The sequence below is a fragment of the Daucus carota genome, chromosome 2 (genome assembly GCF_001625215.2).
Source record: "Daucus carota subsp. sativus chromosome 2, DH1 v3.0, whole genome shotgun sequence".
NCBI classification, from domain to species: domain Eukaryota; kingdom Viridiplantae; phylum Streptophyta; class Magnoliopsida; order Apiales; family Apiaceae; genus Daucus; species Daucus carota.
In genome coordinates, this window is record NC_030382.2 from 34,105,736 (window position 1) to 34,127,352 (window position 21,617).

The 21,617-nt window shown below is 32.4% G+C and overlaps 2 protein-coding genes across 3 annotated transcripts; both read right to left on the reverse strand.

Annotated features, from left to right (window-relative positions):
- Positions 1-6,385: 6,385 nt before the first annotated feature.
- Positions 6,386-9,541, reverse strand: LOC108208422 (uncharacterized). 2 transcript variants are annotated; one of them, XM_017378955.2, is made up of 4 exons: positions 9,275-9,541; positions 7,029-7,077; positions 6,790-6,831; positions 6,386-6,594 (listed from the first exon to the last, which is right to left on the reverse strand). In XM_017378955.2, the coding sequence occupies exons 1-4, from the start codon at positions 9,362-9,364 to the stop codon at positions 6,548-6,550; spliced, it is 228 nt and encodes a 75-aa protein (XP_017234444.1). In that variant the 5' UTR covers positions 9,365-9,541; the 3' UTR covers positions 6,386-6,547. The 2 variants fall into 2 exon arrangements, with proteins under 2 accessions (XP_017234444.1, XP_017234443.1); XM_017378954.2 differs by lacking the exon at positions 9,275-9,541 and adding an exon at positions 7,741-9,244.
- A 2,596-nt stretch (positions 9,542-12,137) lies between these two features.
- On the reverse strand, positions 12,138-19,783 carry LOC108210213 (magnesium/proton exchanger). The gene is made up of 9 exons (XM_017381508.2): positions 19,643-19,783; positions 16,906-17,347; positions 16,387-16,562; positions 15,584-15,702; positions 15,300-15,457; positions 14,918-15,045; positions 13,790-14,006; positions 13,567-13,696; positions 12,138-12,598 (listed from the first exon to the last, which is right to left on the reverse strand). The coding sequence occupies exons 2-9, from the start codon at positions 17,297-17,299 to the stop codon at positions 12,301-12,303; spliced, it is 1,620 nt and encodes a 539-aa protein (XP_017236997.1). The 5' UTR covers positions 17,300-17,347; positions 19,643-19,783; the 3' UTR covers positions 12,138-12,300.
- Between the last annotated feature and the right edge of the window lie 1,834 nt (positions 19,784-21,617).

Here is a 21,617-nt window from a genome sequence, read left to right on the forward strand (position 1 = left end):
TTATGTTTATCAATTTTAATTTAAAACCATATAAATTTTTTGAAAAATATTTAAATCATATTATATATTTTTTTATTTTTTTTTAACTTAGGAACCCGCAACCGCTACCCTTCGGGTCACGCAAGAGGATACATGTCCTCTCTTTGACCAGCTAAACCAACCCTTGCGGGCTATTTAAATCACACTATAATAATTCTAATATAAAATACATTTATAAATATAATCTAATAAGAGTTGGCAATAACGTATTCCACTCAAAATATATTAAAATTTGATAGAAAGAATTTAATACTTTGGCAGGGTACATACGAGAAAAGGAATGATTTCATTACAATAGTTAATTTGAAGCCATTAATGGCTGTGATGATGTATTTACCACAGTTTTAACTTACAAACAAATTATAATTTCGAATTTTATTTTATTGAAAATTTTAATTTATTATTTATAAATTAAATTTCTTCACACCATTTAAAATATATTTAAGAAATTTATAAATAATTAAAAAGCTCCCGTGCCTTGCACGGGCTATAAGCTAGTACTATTAAAGCCGAAACATTAAAAATTTGGTCGGTCGGTACTTGGGCCAAAATACGGGCATATCTATATAACTAATTATTCTTTTTAATTTGGGTCAAATTACGGGCCTATCTATATAACCAATTAATAATTCTTTTAAAATTGTCGGTACTTGGGTCAAAATACGAGCCTATCTATATAACTAATTATTCTTTTTAATTTGGGCCAAATTACGGGCCTATCTATATAACCAATTAATAATTCTTTTAAAATCGAAACAATAAAAGTTTGGTAGGTCAGTGCTTGGGCCAAAATACGGGTCTATCTATATAACAAATTATTCTGGACCTATCTATATAACCAATTATCTTTTTTAATTGGTAATCGATATAACCAATTAATCCTTTTAATTGAAATATATTACCTTTTTTATATTTCTAACTAAAAAACTTAATCTTCTAAAATAACATTGAGAAACATGGTAATTACTTTTTTTAACTAAAATATATTATCTTTTCATAAATTTTCTAACTAAAAAATTAATCTTTTACAATTAATACGGACATGGGCGACATATTTATACGTAAAGATGTGGGCCAAAAATCTAAATGTCAAATAATAAAAAATAGAGGGAGTATTATTATATTGGTAGGGCGGTCGGTACTTGCACCGAAGTACGGGCCTATCTATATATAAAACCAATTATTCTTTTTAACTAAAATAAATTAACTTTATATATTTATTAGCTAAAAGAACTCAATCTTCTAAAATAATATCGAGCAACATAGTAATTGTCTTTTTAATCAAAACACGTTATCATTTTTAGATTTTCTAACTAAAAAATCGAGTTTTTACAATCAACACGGACGTCATATATATTAAAATATAATATCATTAAATATAATTATTAATAAATAACATGTCATATTATTAAACCAAAAATACATTAATAACATTATTTTTAAATACTCTAATGATCTCACATTAAAAGAAATATTACAAATCTATCATATACTATATATTATTACAATATTAATAAAGCTGAAATAAAAAGTTCACTTGGTCGGTCAGTTAGTAGAGTTGGTGAATGGGTTGGTATTCGACCCACGGAGCTCTTGAATTTATAACATGTTATAGTATATTTTTTATCATCTATCAAACCAAAACATTAAATTCAAATTAGTATGATGGGTCGGTATTTGGTTTCATGCGTCTCTTTAAACTATAATATGTCTTATACCATATTATTAATTATTAATAACGAAATATTAAAAAAGGTTGATTGGTTAGTTTATATATGAGTTTATAGGCCTTCTTAAATTATAACATGTAAAAAAAAATATTTTAACATTCTCATTAAAATATATATGTTCGACCTAATATTTAATTAGCCATTTGACGGACTTAACTATGAAGAATTTATCCAACTGCTAAATAAAATATTTATTTAACCATATTATTCTATCATAATTTTATTTTTACAATAAAATTAGATAAATTTAAGATATATAAAATAAAATAACAAATATGTTAACCGCCCGTGCATTGCACGGGTTATAAGCTAGTAATTTCTTTAAACGAGTAAGCCATATAATGAAATTACATCATTTTCTTAAATATCAATATCTACTGCTCAAATATCAAACTTAAGTGAGTTTTTCATCCATTCCAGTCTAATCTAATTTTTTTAATCCATTCCAATTAAAGGAAGTTTGTAAGACTTGCGAGGACCTGCCAAACCAAACTCCCCGTGTCGAAAGTGGCAGGTGGCCAAAGGGAATTGATGAACCGATACCAATTAGCTCAAAATAATTTCTTTTCGGGCGTAAATTTTTTTGGATATATTCCTTTGCAGTTGAATATGTAAGAAATATTGACTCCAACATAAATTTTTGAAGCAAGACAATAATCAGAAAAGCAACATATATTGATCATGTAATACAAGGAAGAAAATCACAAATATAAAGTGAAGCACTCCATATTTGCATCCTTGATTATACTACGGTGATTCGACAATTATATTATTTATTTAGTTTCGTCTAGTTTTCGGCTTCAAAAGCATCTCTCGCATCTCAGCCGCATCAACCTGAGAAGGAACGCCTTCAGGCCTGTAGTAGCCGGTGACAGGGTCCGGTCCCCAAGGCCTATTCACCTGCGCCACCTCTTCTCCGCCCTTGTTCGACATCATGGCTCCGCCGCTCCTCACCACACTCCCGCTCGTCGACGCGTATCCTCTCTTGCTCGCAACGCATACTTGCTCTACGACGAAAGCAGAGATGAGTTTCACGTTGCATAGAGATGCAGGAGCCATTGAGTGAATGCAAATAAGTTAATTGAAACTCGTAGCTAGATGGTATTCGAATTCTTGAATATTGAAGAGAACTCGAATAGTTTGGGTAGTGGCTAGTTGTGAATGGTTATTGTTGAGGGATTTATGCGGTATATATAGAGGTTTCTAGAGCAGAGAAAGGCAGGGGATCCTTCTTTGCCTAAAATACATGATACGCATTGATGAGGTCGGCCAGCAGGATGGATTATTGCGCTAAGGCCTTGACGTAATTATGGATGATTTTTGATTTGGTTATGATTTAGAATCAAAAATTGGACCGAATTACATATTAAACTTTTTTAATATAAAACAAAATCAACAACTTACTTAAAGATATATAACATACAGCTTGAAATTATATTTTCAATTAATTATTCAAAAATATTTAAAATTACAAAAATTTTATTCCACCATTTCAACTAAACACATGATATCACAATTACTCGTTCCAAATCCATACCACCTCTCGAACAATGTATTTTTACAATATCAATGTATTTTATATTTTGTATGCATTTTTAAAAAATTAGTAAATTTCAATTCCCCTCTCAAAAGTTAAATTTACAGAATTTGGTTCATTTTTTTAAATATGCTATTATAATACACGAATTTCGGGATTTTAAAAATATTAACCGTTGTTTTGAATATTTTATATGTAAATTATTATATATTTTTATTTTTAACAAATATATTTTAACATTAGATTGAGTTAATTCCGTCAATATTGAGACTTGCCTTCGTCCACGTATCTATATTTTCTCTTTAAATGATCATGGTTTAATTCAACATCACAAACACAATTCGAAATTGGCGCACCTTAATTCTATGTGGTCGGAACTCGGAAGAGTCAGAGCCACATAAGTAGACTAGTATTTGAGCCAACTGGAAGGTCAAACTTTAGTTCATTTCGGTGAAGCCACAAGCACAACCTTTTTATTGAGGTGCCTACGTGCTTCCTTGCGTCTCCTTTTAAGTGGGTCATGCAACTATGCAAGCTAGCCACTTAGATATTTTCTGTTCAATGGCTCAGTGGTTTATGTTCATGCATTTCAGCCTAAGGTGTCGTGAGCCTTAGATATTTTATGAGGATACGATTTATTTATTTATATGTTATTATTGAGCATTATTTTCATCAGGATACGTATACGTTGTGTATTCAATTATTACGCTCCTATTTATAGTATTTACATTATTTTTGCTTTTCTTTTGTCTTCTGTATATACTTTTCCAGAAGTTTCTCAATTTTTTATTAGACCTAGCTCTCATTTTTGTGCAGATATTTTATGCGTCGCTGGAAGTGTTTATACAGGTGGCGTTTTATAAGGATGCCGAATTTTGACTGTGATTTTGGCTTCTTTGGATTTTTCCTTTACGTTGAACATTTCCTTTACGTCGAATGTTCAAACTCTAGTAATAAAAAGCATTTAGACTTTCATAACACTGACAGGGTGTTTTGGTTTATGCTTTTCGTGTGTCACGTGAAGATACAATCCAAATCATACTAAATTAATTAAAACTTACCCGCAAATATATTGTTAATATCTAATTACTACTCCTTCCGTCCCAATCAATTTTATACAATTTCCTTTTTGGATGTCCCATCATTTCTATACATTCCCAAAATAGCAACTTTTTATAATATAAAACACTACTCCACCCACTACATTCTCCCACTATCTCCATTCTATAATAATAAAAACACTATTACACCCACTACTTTCCTCCACTACCTCAAATCTATTATTAAAAACGGTTTGTCTAGTGTGTGCCCATGGGCACATGCTAAGCGCGGAAATTTTTGTATTTGGAAGATTTTGATTGGTGTGGTTGGTGTATTTGCAGAGGGTCCACCATTATCAAGAGAGAGGAACCAATCAAAATGATCTAAGCACAAAATTTTCCGCGCTTAGCATGTGCCCATGGGCACACCATAGAAAAACCGTATTAAAAAATATGTGGGTCCCACCACTTTACCCACTTTCCATCTAACTTTACTCATTTCTTACATTTTTTCTTGGTCTCCGTGTCCAATCCCAATGTACTATATAATTCATTGGGACGGAGGGAGTAATAAAAAATGGGTATGAAATGTAATATGAGAAATGAAATTTATTTTTATTTTTATTATTTTTATTTTATTTATATGAACAATGTATATAATAATGATAATTAAATTAACTAAAATTTTAGTGATTTAATAAAATCTTAAATCAAATATATCAGTTTTAATCTTTAGCCAAAAACATTATACCTTAATCTTATTATATCTTGACGACTCCTCGTCTCGGTCTCAGTCCGATACCCTTTGACGGTCCCATAATCATACTGGCTTTTGTTTATATTCGCATCCAATGAATAAAGTAAGCTGGTATCGCATTTTATGCATCCAACTCTCCACCGAAATTCCCTCCTTTTTCACTTGATTTATTCTGATTCAGTAACCAGCTAATAAGATTATGATATTGTAACTTGTGTTGTAGTAATCTTTAAGCTAATGCTCGAAAAATAATATTCGCCTCAAAAGAAAATAAGACAAGAAAATGCTTAATGTACATGATACATGCTTGATTATGCTCCTATAAACTAATTATTCTTTTACAGAGAAATAATCCAATTCAGCGTTATCGTGTCCACTGTTATTCCATCAGGTTAAGATATTCGAAAATTTTCTTTCATTTAAAATTGAATAATTTGATTTAGAACTTAATAACTACGAAAAACTACAAAATACTTGCAATTAGAGTTATATAAAGATTCAAAATCAGATTAAACCGGAATCCAAATTCATGAATTCATAGATAGGGTTGCTGGAAGATACAAGACCCGACCGAAGCAATTACTTGATGTTAATATTTAATTTTTGAATATAAATTTAACATTATTATAAATTTAAATACAGAAATTAGATTTAAAATACATATAATTTGGAAATAACTAAACACTTTATATTCTTTTAACACGAAAATTTAGCTTCTATTTACATATATATACGAATTTATTCATCCAATCTCTCATACTTATCATCATTATTCACAAATTAAAAATGGGAGACCAGATTAAGTAGACGCAATCCCACTTGCCACCATTACAAATCTTTAAATATGCGGCAAATTGTTAAACTGAGCTATGCTTGAACAGCAACAATAACGACAATAATGTTTTTATATAATTAACCACTCTCTAACTATTTTTAAGTGATACAATTAAACTATTGCCTAAACTATGATATACTAAAAATATCAGTTATGTAAGGGGACTTTGTGGCTACCAAAGGCCAGAATTAAGTGTGTTCTTGTCGTTTGGACAGAGTCCTGTGCCTTGACCTCATAACATGAGCTTCTTCCAAGTTCTAATACATTGTGGATAAAGTTGAATCAACTGCTCTCTTTCTTTAAGTTCACTAGGGTTAAATGATGTGATGTAATGCATCCCACAAGTCGATTACAGCCAGTATTTCATTATTTTAAAATTTATGTTGAACTTTTTTGCTGAACTAGATGAAATAAAATGCTCAAGTTGGCAATGAATGTTCATACATCATATATATCAACAAGTTACTGAACCATCAGGCCTTGTTGTCGATAAACATATAATATCTCAGTGACATTGAATATAAACGTATTGAACTTAACAGAAATCAGTTCATACTAAATCCTAGTCACCCCTGCTAAGCATATTTGGTAATTTCATTAGTTTCAGGGCTAACCATTCGATGTCCCTCTCCAGCGTCCAGGCTTTCTGGTTTTACCTGTATCCAAAAAGAATTCAAAAATAACAAAGTGGCCAAGGTCAGAAAAGACTTGCAAACAAAAGACTGGCAAATTTGATACATCTCACTACTGGTGAGTTCACTGTGACAATCAGGACCGAGCCAGGTTTCTGACCATGAGGGCAAAAAACATTTGCGGCCTTATTTGGTTATTTCATTAGTTTCAGGGCTAACCATTTGATGTCCCTCTCCAGCGTCCAGGCTTTCTGGTTTTCCCTGTAACCAGAAAGAATTCAAAAATAACAAAGTGGCCGAGGTCAGAAAAGACTTGCAAACAAAAGACTGGCAAATTTGATACACCTCACTACTGGTGAGTTCACTGTGACAATCAGGACCGAGCCAGGTTTCTGACCATAGCGGAAAAAAAAAAAATTGCCGCCTTATTTGGTTATTTCATTAGTTTCAGGGCTAACCATTTGATGTCCCTCTCCAGCGTCCAGGCTTTCGGGTTTTCCCTGTAACCTAAAAGAATTCAAAAAAAACAAAGTGGCCGAGGTCAGAAAAGACTTGCAAACAAAAGACTGGCAAATTTGATACACCTCACTACTGGTGAGAATCAGGACCGAGCCAGGTTTCTGACCATAGGGCCAAAAAAAATAATTGCGGCCTTATTTATTTAAAGTATATAAATTTTATGATTTTTTTTCGTGATTTAATTAATTTAAAAATATAAAAACTAAAAGAAAAATGAATATAATTTGATTTTTAAAGTTAAATTCATAAATTTTTGACAAAACAATATTAATATTAAAATTGCTCTGTGCTCAGAAATAAGCATTTGAAAAGAAAAAAGAGTGCAAATTGACACACTGGAAACATATGTTTCTTAAATACACCAATATAAGAAGAGCAGTCCAACATCAGATTGCAAAAGAAAAAAAATAAACCAGAGTAAAATCATCATAATCTTTTTTAGGTTAACATTGTTCTGGTTAATTAGTAAGTAGAGGAACAATTTGACCACAAAAATACCAGAGGAGAGAATGATTAGCAAATGATAAACAAGGGCCAAATCATCATAATTCAATAGGCTAAGATTGATATGTTTAGTCATTACTCATTAGAGTGATTTGAGCAAATAAAACCGGAGGAGATAATGACTAGAATTGAACTGGAGGGCTTAACTGGATAAGCGAAGGTGTCACAGAGAACAGAATATTCAAGCCTCCGGTAAGACGAATAAATGTGCCTATTCCTAACTAGTAACTGAGGGACCTTGTCAAATAATAGAATCAGTAAAAGAGTGTAGCCCCTCAGGGCGTACTCCTGATGTTTTTGAACGCATTGGCACTTGTCTGACGACACATAATAGATCCCATTTCTGAAAACTATGCATAACATCGAAAAGTTAAGGAGTTTCATCAAAGCCCCAAGATACTTAAAAACAGAGATCACTCTGCAAATAAAGCGCACTAGAACAAATTCCAACCTAGAATCCTATCAAGGGACCAATATAATTAAAAGCAGAGATCACTTTGCAACCAAAACAGAACTAATTCCTAACTAAACCCTATCAGTGGATATTAACATAGGGAAGAGCTCTTTTAGACAACAATAAAATAGCCAATTTGATACTGCATTGCCTAGTGATAGGGTGTAACCCAGAATCACCTAACCCGGGGGCACCTACCCGGGTTGGCAGCCAGCCACGATAAAAGGACAAGGAGTCCTGCCCAGCCATACAATCCGGATCATATGATGGACCCGGGTACTACCCCTTACCCGGGGTTCTCCTAAAGTCAAACCGACAACTGCACAACTACAGACTGACATGATAAAGACAAAACATAACGGTCAACTACTGGCAATAAAGACAAGCAAAGACTATAAATAGAGACACCTGGACACGTGTAGGAGATCGAGCCCCTACACGTGTAGGACCAGGATTCAGGTACGTCCCCTTAAACCCTAACCCTTGGCTTATGTAGGACCATGATCCAGGTACGTCCCCTTAAACCCTAACCCTTGGCCTATAAATAGATCAAGGGAGAAAGGTTTAAGGGTTACATTCTCTCTACACTCATATTTTTACACACACTTGTGCACTCAGCATATATATAAACACCAAAGCCACCAGCCACCAGCCACCAGCAACCACCACACACCACCCTTCCACACACATAGATAACTCATTTTCTAGTCTTAATCCTTCCAAAGCCTACTCTTATTCTCACGCTCACGCCGGAGGCGCCGCGGGGCCAAAACCCCCCTCCGGTGTTATTTTGTAGGCGCTCTTCCAGCAGCTACACCTCAGAACCACCATCCACGGCGGAGGAAGGTCCAGACCGGGATTTAGCGTTATCACCTGGCAAACGCTGCTAATTTCGAAAATTCTTCAAAGTAAAAGCACCAATGTGTAGCCAATGAACTTGTTAATCCTCCTCTCTTTTTCTTAAACTTACTTCAACTAGAACTTTACTTTTGCTAAAGTTGAAGGATAAAAACATCCATCCTATATAATATGATTGACCATAAAAAAACAATAATAAACAGGTGGGAGGCATGCGTCGGCGATTTCGGTTCAGTTTTATAATGTTATTTTTTAGCTTTTTAGCGGTTTCGGTTTCAGATTTATTCGGTTTTTTCTCTACCCCTGATTAAGTCTAACAAAAAAAATTCATGAATTTCATCGAACATCATTAACATAGAGGGTTCAAACCTTATGCGAGGTGGTTGGGATATAAACTTGTCCAATGAGGCAATCTTCGCACCGAGGGCTGGTACTAGGCCATGTTAAGCGCCACCACATACGCGGCAGCTGAGCTGAACGCCACGTATTTCGTTGTTCCAAACACCATCTTCACATTATTTGCGACACGAAACAATCCTGACATTGTTGTTGTCTCTGGCTCTCAAAAATTAGGGTTTTTAAAGAAAAAAATTGTAGAGTTTTGCACGATAGATGTTGTGAACGAAACCAGCTTCTGTAGGTTGGGGTTTATATAGGGTGACGGTGTCATTGTATTTGTAATATGAGATTCCTCAGTTTTGATGATATAAACCAAATATAGGTTGGTTTTGTAAAATTAATAAAAACTAGTTGAGAATCCGCGCGTTGCGGCGGCCTATAACATTATATTAATGATTTAATATTAATATTTGTAGAATAAAATAATTTTGTGGTTGTCTATAAAATGTATATTAATGTTTCAAAATTAATATTTATAGAATAAAATAAATTTTATATTATAAAAATCTTGATATAATACCAATACCAATACCAATATATAAAATTGCAAAATTGGACAATAATTTATGGTGAGAAAATGAAAATAAATTTATACACGTAATTAACAATTTAAAGCATGACGAATTTTAATTTTATTTGTGTTTTTTTAAAAAATAATCATGCTCTTACATTGTCACCTTCCTCCAATTTTTTTGGATTGATTGTGCACAAAAACATCTGATTTAAATCCGTGAGATAGCGGTCTATAACTACTCTTGCTTGTAACGACCTTTATTTTTTTATACTGTATAAACAACCATCACTTAAAAGTTGCTTGAACGGAGCAAACAAATTATGCATGAATAAATTTTTCATGTATACAAAGTAAATCATATAAAAATTAACAACAGCAAACATGTTCGATGAACAAAAAAATATTATAAAAGAATAACCAACAAACGTACATCACTAATAGTTATTGATATCATCCATCAATATCATGTCAAGATTGCTAGATTTGTCGACTCCCACATAGCGGTCTATAACTACTTTTGCTTGCAACAACCTTTATTAAGAGCCTTCACTTATCTTTGGAGAAGAACGGCATCACCGAGTTAGAAATCGAGCAAGATAACTATCACCAAAGAGAGGTGGTATTGTGGTATTGAAACAAAGGAGTTATGTTTAGATGATCCAAAACCCTACAATCTATAAGGGTGTTTATAGGTGCAGAGAGACTTGTGTGCTACTCTTTCCCATAATTAAATAATCTGAAACAAAATTAGATTAAAACTGTCAAGTTACTATATTTCATAAATAATCTGAAACAAAATCAGATTCTGAAACTTACTTCTAATGTGCTACTTTTTCCCATAATTAAATAATCTGAAACAAAATCAGATTTAAAACTTTCAAGTTACTATATTCCATAAATAATCTGAAACAAAATCAGATTCTGAAACTTAATTCTAATGTGCTACTCTTTTCCATAATTAAATAATCTGAAACAAAATCAGATTAAAACTTTCAAGTTATTATATTCCATAAATAATCTAAAACAAAATCAGATTCTGAAACTTACTTCTAATATACCAGAAACTAAAAAAGGTAGTTCTAATTTTTGATATTTTTCCTCCAAAAATTTCAGGAAATTAGAAAAATAGAACGGAGCGAGGTGAGATGCGCCACCTACACGCCCCTCGCTTCTCCTTTATACAAGTATATTGATTTGATTTTGTGTTTCTTCAAAAAAAATAAATTAATTTTGTGAATTTAGATAGAAATAAATTTCTTATATGTTTTAAATAATGTGTTATGAATATGAATTGTTAGATTTTTTGTTTAATAAACAGTTATATTCATAATACTAAAATATATTTATATATATTATTCAAATATATAATAAAAATGTATACATCGATGTTCAGAAATAGATTTTGCAAATAAAATACATTTCATAATGGAACATATTCCTTATCGTTTGTATATTCTAAACAAAATAGAGATAGGTTTTGTAAAATCAAATCGAAGTCGATTTTGTAAAATTTCAATAGGATTAAGTTTTGCAATTAGAAATATGAATCATTAGATCTTATTGTTTGATAAACGGCTATATTCATAATATAATATTTAGATAATTTATACTTTCGATGATCTAAATTAATTTGAAGAGGATTTTGTAAATAGAATATGTCCTCTATTCCTTTTTGTATTCTAAACAAAATATAAGTAGTTTTTGTAAAAATGAAAGTAACTTTTTTTAAATTAGAATATGATTTTTATTCCTTTTATGTTTAAAACCAAAAAAAAAAAATTTTGTAAGTAGAATATGATTCTTTTATTAAAAAATTCATAACTATTTTCCCGTTTACTATTATATGTTATGATTCAAATAAAATTGCTAAATTATCACTAAATCTTTTTATTTCCGCTCATCTGAAAATCTTGACTCTAATCACATACTATAAAATATTATAATGGCCTGTTTGGGAATTTAAATTTCATTTGGAATCCTGAATTTGATCAAATTATATGTTTGAATAAACAAAAAAAATTGGATTTGAATTCATTTAAAATCCAAGACATTCAAATACCAGTATAAAACTGAGAATTTGAAATGACACCTCAAATTATGTCATTTGAAATTTAAAATTTTAAATGAAATACATGTTCGCAAACGCATCTAAGATGATTCAGAAAATAAATTAAATAATAACATATTATATTATATTATATATATTGTAAAAATATCCGGATATCATACAAATTATCTATAATAAAAATTATATATTCAAAAAATATTCGTGCATGACACGAGTTATAAGTCATGAATTAATCATTCAGAATAAATAAGTTAGTATGAACCAAATCAAATAATATATGAATGTAATTACATTTGTTTCTTCGTAACAAGAATGAATAGATTGGACATGCATTATCTAATGTGCATGAACTGTCGATTTGAAATTCAATTACATTCTACATACAAACTGTTTGAGGTGGGTACATGACACAGTCTAAAGGATGCCAGACACTTTTAGAGATGATACTACAACAAATATAACCCAAAGCAACATAAAATAAGCACATGTAACCCATGCCCACAATCTGGGTCCTCCAAGTTCCGCTCCTAATGTCACACGCCTGAATACCAGAACAACAATACAAGCAAAAGAAGTAGCAAAAAAGACGAGCAAAGAGAAGCTAAGCCCATCGGCATTCTGGATTTGCAAAGGCTTCCTGTATGCTATGAAGTTGTACAGTGTGTCAATGAGCCATGGAACACCAATGCCCACATATATGTTCACTGAGTTGCTGCAGGAACAGAGAAACAAAAGAGTATCATTAATTTCTGACCAGAAGTATTTTTATGTAATTTTAGTCTACAAGACTACCCATTGTTGAAGAACACAACTCATAAGTATAAAATTACAACGTGCAGTCCATGAACCTCATTTTAGGTTAATACCTTCATTTCTAATAGTTGAGTGAGGTTACCGAGAGGAAGTACGCACACTAGTAAGCTACCAGATAAAGTTATCTTCGTAGAAGTTTACCTCTCAAATTTCTACCAACTACTGATTTTGTGAGGCTACATATTCATCAGGATGCAATCAAGAAACTCTCATGTACAAACTAATATATTCAGTGGCTCAGTGTTTTGTATGTTGTCAAAGGGCAGGACTGTGTTGAATTGGAACAGATGATCTAGTCTTATTAGATCACTAGATAACATATGATGAGATATGATTGAACCCTATTAAAATCAATTCCCCAGTCTTAATATTCCCTGTCGATGTTAGTCTTGGTTTACCCTTGAATTTTCTGATGTATAATCCAGTACGCATAATATAATTATCTGCACTTGACCTATAATTTCTTTTGAGCCACAAAATAGCTTTACCAATTAATATTTTGATCAAAACATTATCAAGTATTCAAATATTTCTTGAAAATATGCTCCTAGATGTTATCTAAGATCAATTTTATGATTTACCCAAACGGCCTGCTGGTTACAGATTAACAGTTAACAAATGGTAAGGTAAATGCAATTCCGAACAGTTAAGTGCAGATAGACAATAAGAACACAAGATCTTTTGGCCAGGTTCTTACTAATTATTAAAATCGTGTGTTCTTACTGTTTATTAGCTCTTTACTGTTCTGCATTGCATTCAGTTTACCATTTGTTAAACTGTTAATCTGTAACTAGTTAGGGTAAATCATAAAATTGATCTTAGATAACATCTAGGAGCATAATTAAATATCATTTGGCTGTGTAAAACCTGCAAGTAATGTTTGCTATTGCCGAGTCTGCTGTTAGCTGACGTTCAGCAGCAATCTTGCTTGCCACTAAATCTGGCCATGAAGTTCCACTAGCCAATACGGTAAATGCTATGACATAAGCATTTATTCCTGCACAAAAAAAATCAAGGAAATGTAGAATGCCACTAGCCAAAGCTTAAATTTAAATAATGTTAACTAAATTCTCCAGTAAAGACTAAGAACCTGTGACACAGCTTATTACATCACTGAGCTTTGTGACAACATAAGCAATTCCGCTGATGAAAATTAGTGAAGAAATGAAGGCAACCCATCCATGAGCAATCTGATAGGGAGGCACAACAGCAAACAGAAACCTCCATGGTGCAAGAAGTGACTGCCAGAAGATTCTTGCATAATGCAGGTAGTTGCTCTTTGAGTGTTTCGATCCACTGGTATCCAACTGTTCCATGAAAAAAGGGTCAGTAGGTACATATTTGACTGCTAATTAAGAAGGCAGAGGTTAGAAGATGAATCCATTTAAAAATATGATAAAGAAGCATTCATGACTAAAATCACTAATATCCAGCTCACTTTAGAGGTTCGATCCGTGCGGATTGGCATAATATTATAGTAATTAAAAAAAAAAAAAAATCACTATCAAATTCAGCGTCCAACTCAGACTGCTCGACAGTAAGATAGTTCCCAAAAGAAAAGATGACAGAAAACCTCCTCCACTAAATAATGAATTAAAAATTAGTGATGGACTCTATTCTTTTGTGGCTGTAAAGCATGGTCTGGAGAAGAGTGTATTGTATCTAGGGTTCTTTTCAGAAGTAATCTTATGTAAACATAAAAGGAGATTGATAATTATCTGTATTTTCTTTGATAGCAGCTCTATTGTCGATATAAAAGCTTCCACTCAGATCTAATTCTTGTATAGATTCATTAATTTTAAATCAAACAATGGACCCAAGATTAATTAATCATAGGGGAGCAGGTTACAAAGTACAGGTGTGGTTCTAGCTGTATTGACTGCACCTAAGTCTGTCTACTTTAGGTATAATAGTTAAGAGAAACATGAACAATCTCTCGAGGACAGTGAGAGCATATGGAGAATAGCTCACAGTGAGAGCACAAGTCTAGTTTGTGATAATCTTAAGTAGCATTTAAACTCGCTACAGTAAAGTAGAAAATGGGAAAATATTAATACTAGGTCAACAGAATAGCTCACAAGCTTTTGCCAGAAATTAAGCACACCAGCCCTGCAGGCGGGAAACCATTTAAACCTTGAACTTAATGTGGAAGCAGTTTTTTCCGTGCTAATGTAAATTTATCTGAAACATTCAACGTACATGGTACAAGATGTGGTACCATGAACACATCCAAAAATTGTTGCTTCCATATGGTGAGAAGATTTATTTCTTTACAGGTAATGCCTTTGCTACCTTGTTCACAAGATATAGCCTCGTCACTGCCAAATACCTTTTCATACATAGGACCTGCAATTTATGCTTTGAATAAGAGAGATATTAGTGAGTGATCGAGGAATGTTTATATAATAATATGTAACCTACTAATATAGAGTAAAATCTCAACACCACATTATGCTTCCTCTATTATACTTATATATGGGTTCTTGGATGAGTCGTACCCCATCATCATATTCTAATTTGACTTTTCTCTTTTGAGTCATTTGAAATTCTCCTACACTTACTAAACTCACTACAGTATTTATAACATAAAAGAAGGTCACCTGTCCCACTAACTGAATGGACGGAGAATATATCAACAATGCCTGTTCTTTCATCTTCATTAACTTCAGACATTATAGTATACTCGTCAATCTTGCAGTTATCTTTATTTGGATCAACCTCCGGGGGCACCCACTCATCTGGCCTATCTGCTTTTTCACTGAGAAATAACATCACAGGCAAGAAAAATTTTAATCAGAAAGCTTCATCAGCTAAAACTACACAATTCATCTGAGAATCAGAAAAATAAGCAGAAACCAATCAAATTTCAATAAAATAAACCTACAGGGGAAGTGAAACATATGGCCACCGTCTGTCTTGAGCATAAGCATGTAGCAGTAATAACCCATACTGTAGTACTGTCAAAGCAGCCTCCCAGAGGGTGATTACGTTCGGAGTCCACACCTACATTTTAATAAACGTTGGCATTACCAAGCTTGTAGTATATCTATTTGAGTTGTCAGCAATGAATTAAAAGTTTCAAATTAGAGAAATGTGACACATCAATTACAGAACGCCAATGAAAAACATCATTCAACAAAATATATACTCCGTAAAACAAAATACAGAGGCGAGAAGATTTCTAAAACTGAAAGTCAATTTTATACAGCAAACACCAAAAGGGATCTTTTTATGTATCCTTTTGCAAAGATTTCAATATATTATTTGTTTTATGGTCTGAAATTAATCCTATAAAATCCTGTTTAAACTAAGTGTATTATAGATGGGAAACTAAAGGGTCACCGCGTATAAAAGCAAATAAAATGATGGTAGTAGTGGAAAAGTTAATTATAAAATGAACTGAAGGGAATTTCCCTAAAAATTAAATCAACCCACCATCCACACTTTATATCATATGTAATATAAAATGTTACTGAAAACAAAATAAAACTCGCAGGAAAAAATATATGATATAAAAATAAAATATCAAAAAATATTCATGCTTTGCATGGAATATAAGCTCGTATCTGGTAAATAACAACTGAATATATTATTTCCCATGAGTTGTTTCATATCAGATATTATATAATTAGGGGTTCAATTTTAAGCAACTAACAAAAAATTATACAGAATACAGTTGCATATTACCTCTAGGATGATGTATAGCCAAATATAAGCCCAGAAAGACCAAAAGAGCTCGATAATCCACACTCCTAAATCTGAAATCTTTTTCAGTTCTCCAGCTTTTGGAACTACGACGCAAACAGCATGGATAGGAAACAGATCAAATGCAGCAGAACCAACAAGTGTCCCAGGGCCCAGGCCTGCGAATTCATAAGATTTGGAAATAATAAGGCATGCATTTCCTGTTTGTATCAGCCCATACATTGATTGCTTCAACAATTATGCCAAATTACGCCTAAACAAAGCAATAATACTATAGATTTGATATAGTCAAAACTATAACATATAAGATGAGTATGTTGATATCATATGAAATATTATTCATGATGCCTAGAATATTTTAAGAGGATCCAATAAGAGGGGTTGTGAGAGTATATAAATAAGCCAAGCAGCATATGATGCTTAATTCATTAGTATATATAGGGCAAAGATATTTAATACATTTGGATACAATCTAGAGGGTGAAATAGACATTGAGCCAACCTCCAGCATACAAATTCCCAAGATTCCGTATTGCGTCTATAGTGGCTAGAGATATTTGAGGAAAACTAGTCCCAAAAGCCAGCAGGCTAATGTCCGCAATTGTGTAATTCCAGACCTTTTCATATCTTACAGTTTCGGATTTCGTATAGGGATCTATATCTACCACTTTACGGGTTTGCTTAACAACAGTTTCCATAGACCGGAAAAATCGACCAGTTATGGCTGACAAACCAATAAAACAATAAGCAACAGCAAGAAGATACAGAAATGTTCTAAACCAAACTGGCAGGGCAGCTTCAGCCCTAAGGAACATGTAGGATTCACATGTTGGAGGCGCAAGTATATTAGATATTCCATGTACGACCTCAGCGGTATGATTATGCGCTGTGGTCATTTTGGAAGTTGAAACCTCACAGGTCAAACATGACACACCTGCAACATTCTGCAAATATAGTACCAGAAAAAATCAATATCTTAATATTTTTATTCAACATATAAATTGGCATGAAACTATAATGCAACAACTATATAATTCAATACAAAAATGTAATCAATTGCTTTTCCTGTCTTAAGCATAAGGCTACAGCACTACATCAATTCAAGGTAGATAAGCCTTTTAGTTGCAAAAGTAGATAATAATCAACATAACCACGTATTGAAGTAAAACGTCAAAACAACTTATTAAATATTGCCATTTCCGTTATCCAACAGAATTTAAATTATACTAAGAACAAACCATGTCGAACGATGACCCAATTCATATTTTCAGTCTTACACTGTGAAAGCTTATACTATGTATATCTTCTAATATTCACACGACCTGGTTCTACTCGCAATTTAGATTCAGTTTCGCATCATTTAGCTTTCAGTCGAGTATATTGGTTAGCAAAAACAAGCAATACAACATGAGATTAAAGTGTTTAACACATAATCAGCCACAAAATTAATTCATAGTATTGGATAGTACTCCCTCTGTCCCGGTAGGTTTACTTTTTGACAAGCATTTTGAGACTCTGTAAAGTACTCCCTCTGTCCTATTTACATTTATTTCTATATGTTTCTTTTCAACTGACACGCATTTCAATACTCTTATAAAATATAGTTCCGTAACTTATTTTTGAGATTTTTTTTCTGAATAAAACTTTAACATCCAAATTTTAATTCAGAAAAAGAAAATTTTAAAAATAAATTGCACCACTACATTTTATATAGGAGTATTAAAGTCCGTGCCGCGTCCCCATCCCCCGGTGTATACTATTCAGGGGGACGGAGGGAGTATAGGTTTCACGTTTAAACTTTTATTCCATAAATTAAAAAATTGAAAAATGATATGGAACTATAATTTATAACAGCCTCAAAATGCGTGCAAACACTCACATGCGACGGAGGGAGCAGTGGCGGAACCAGGAGATCAAATCACCCAGAGCTCAAAAAATATTCGGGACTCAAATATTTAGAGGGGTGTATTGGATTGGGATTTTAAAGCATTTTTTTGCATTCATGAAATCCGAGGGTACTCGATTGGGATTGTTTGAAATCCATTAAAAATTTGAGGTATTCAATTGGGATTTTAAATTATGCTACAAAATCTGGTGGTATTCAATTGGGATTTTTAAATTATGCTTTAAAATCCGATGGTATTCGATTGGGATTGTTTAAAATCCATTAAAATCTGATGGTATTCAAATGCTGATAGATTTTTTTTCATTTCATAAAATGATGGATTTTGTGGCATTCTTCAGTGTATTTTAAGTTTTTTGAAATCCCATCAAAATCAATGGGATTTTGAAGCATTGTACCTAAATCTCATCAACTCTGCGACATTTTATCAAGAATCCGCACAAAATCAAAATCCCATACAATCCATTAAAATCCATAGACTAACGGGGGTGTATTCGATTGGGATTTTAATGCATTGTTATTAGTCTATGGATTTTAATGGATTGTATGGGATTTTGATTTTTTGCGGATTCTTGATGAAATGTCGCAGCAGAGTTGATAGGATTTAGGTACAATGCTTCAAAATCCCATTGAATTTGGTGGGATTTCAAAAAACTTAAAATACACTGAAGAATGTCACAAAATCCATCATTTTATGAAATGAAAAAAAATCCATCAGCATTTGAATACCATCAGATTTTAATGGATTTTAAACAATCCCAATTGAATACCATCGGATTTTAAAGCATAATTTAAAATCCCAATTGAATACCACTAGATTTTGTAGCATAGTTTAAAATCCCAATTGAATACCTCAAGATTTTAATGGATTTCAAACAATCCCAATCGAATACCCTCGGATTTCATGAATGCAGAAAAATGCTTTAAAATCCCAATCCAATACACCCCTTTAAAAACAATCCATTAAAATCCCAATCGAATACACCCCCGTTAACAACATTTGATTGAACGAAAAATATCAGTTAATAGTTAATACAAAGATTTTTGAAACTTACCTGAGGCTAAAAAAATTTCTTTATATCATTTTTAGAAAACATTCGGGGCTGGAAAAAAAAATTCTACTGTAAAGTAAGTAGTAAACATTTAGCCAGATCTCAACAATTCAATGTGATGCGATTTAGCAGTTATAACAAAACAAAATTGAAGCATGAATAACAGAAAATTGAAGGTGAATACATACAAAACATGCGTAAATTTAGTAGTCAGATTCATCAAAAAGAAAATAAAAGTTATATATTAACATCACACATCAATTTAAGTGAGGAGATGTTCATACCGCAGCGGTATAAGAATGATCGCAGAACAATAGAATCGGATTGAAGCTCTATCGTCACCAAAAATGGAGAAAACGAGTGTGATAGCAGATTATACGATGTGTGTTTATTATGCCACCGTCTAGAACCAACTCTTCAAAATAATGTTTTTATTATTTTTTAATCTTTTTATCCTTATTAAAAACGGGTAAAAAATCTGAGGGTTACTTTCAGCATTATATCATATTTTATGCATAAAAGGGCGAGTCATTTAAAAAGCGGGTGAGTGATTAAAGTAGAGGCAGGAAATACAAGATAGCGACAGCAACGTGCACATGAATCGCGACCATAAAGTTGTTTCTTACCTTGCTAGATAAATTATGCATGATTTGATGTAGGGCTGTCAAAAAAATTCGAAAGATCCGATATCCGTCCGAAAAATCCGCAACCGTATCCGAGAAAAAGCGGATATTATTCGTATCCGAAATAAAGCGGATATTATCCGTATCCGAATCCGTGATATTCGAATCCGAAATTAAATACATATATGATATTTAAATTATATAATATATAAGTATATGTAATTAAAATTTTATTTTATTTAGCTTGTAGTGTGTGTATATGCATTAAATAATACATTTACATAATTTTTATATAATTGTACAAATACTCAAACACTTTATTCATGTATAAAAATATTATTTGAGCTTAGTCATCAAAAAATTGTTTGAAAATCATCGTTAATACGGTAGAGTCATCAAAAATATCCGACATCCGTCCGAAATATTCGCACCCGTATCCGAGAAAAAGCGGATATTATCCGTATCCGAAATAATGCGGATATTATCCGTATCTGAATCCGGCCATTACGGATACGGATACGGATATAGGCATATCCGTATCCGAATTATCCGTTTGACAGCCCTAATTTGATGACTTCTTCGATCCGGCAATTGGACTTTTCTAATCTTTCTGTTTATTAAAATAAATGAGTGATAACCTCTAAAAGGATCTCCAACCATCTAAAACCCTTAGCTAAAAGATGAGTTGACATACTTAAAATAAAAAGATTTAGGTAACAGCTCCAAAAACTCAACTCCAACCATGCTCACCTGTTGTCTATAAATTTAGCCAACCTCCTATGGACGGCTAAATTTGTCGAACCTCTACAGGTCTGTAGGAAGATTGTACATCATTTATTACTATATTGAATTGATATATTCTATTTTAACAATTTAAAATAACAATAACATACTATTTTTAAATTATTGCCAATCAATATAGCCAGTACCTCTTACAGGTTCAGCAAATTTTATCTAATATCTTACAGGTCCAATTTAGTCAACGATTATAGCCAATACCGTTGGAGATGCTCTCATGCACGATTCTCCCAATTTATATTGTTACAACTATACATATTCATATACAGGTGCCTGTATATATGGTTGTGTCCGCGTGATTTTGTGACGTTGATTTGATGATAAAGTTCCGCGCTTTGCAAGGGTGTATTCCAGATTTTAATGTATTGTTTTTAGTCCATGGATTTTAATAGATGATTTTGATTTTTTGCGGATTTTTGATAAAATGTCGCAGAGTTGATAGGATTTAAGCACAATGCTTCAAAATCCCATTAATTTTGATGGGATTTAAAAAAACTTAGAGGGGTGTATTGGGTTGGGATTTTAAAACATTTTTTTTGCATTCATGAAATCCGAAGGTATTCGATTGTAATTGTTTGAAATCCATTAAAATATTGAGGTATTCAATTAGGATTTTAAATTATGTGGTGGTATTCAATTGGGATTTTAAATTATGCTGTAAAATCTGATGGTATTCAATTGAGATTGTTTAAAATCTATTAAAATATGATGTTATTCAAATGCTGATGGATTTTTTTTTGCATTTCATAAAATGATGGATTTTGTAACATTGTTCAGTGTATTTTAAGTTTTTTGAAATCCCACCAAAATCAATGAGATTTTGAAGCATTGTGCTTAA

What these genes read in the sequence shown, in the direction of transcription:
- LOC108208422 (XM_017378954.2), bottom strand. Translation starts at nt 7,977, where the DNA reads ATGAAACTCCTTAACTTTTCGATGTTATGCATAGTTTTCAGAAATGGG. An exon ending in GTGACACCTTCGCTTATCCA is followed by an intron (nt 7,078 to 7,740) that starts GTTAAGCCCTCC and finishes GAATTCTTTTAG; the next exon opens with GTTACAGGGAAAACCCGAAA. An exon ending in CTGGAGAGGGACATCAAATG is followed by an intron (nt 6,832 to 7,028) that starts GTTAGCCCTGAA and finishes TTCTGGTTACAG; the next exon opens with GGAAAACCAGAAAGCCTGGA.
- LOC108210213 (XM_017381508.2), bottom strand. Translation starts at nt 17,299, where the DNA reads ATGACCACAGCGCATAATCATACCGCTGAGGTCGTACATGGAATATCT. An exon ending in TGGGAATTTGTATGCTGGAG is followed by an intron (nt 16,563 to 16,905) that starts GTTGGCTCAATG and finishes ATGAATTCGCAG; the next exon opens with GCCTGGGCCCTGGGACACTT. An exon ending in ATAGCAAACATTACTTGCAG is followed by an intron (nt 12,599 to 13,566) that starts GTTTTACACAGC and finishes CTGTTCCTGCAG; the next exon opens with CAACTCAGTGAACATATATG.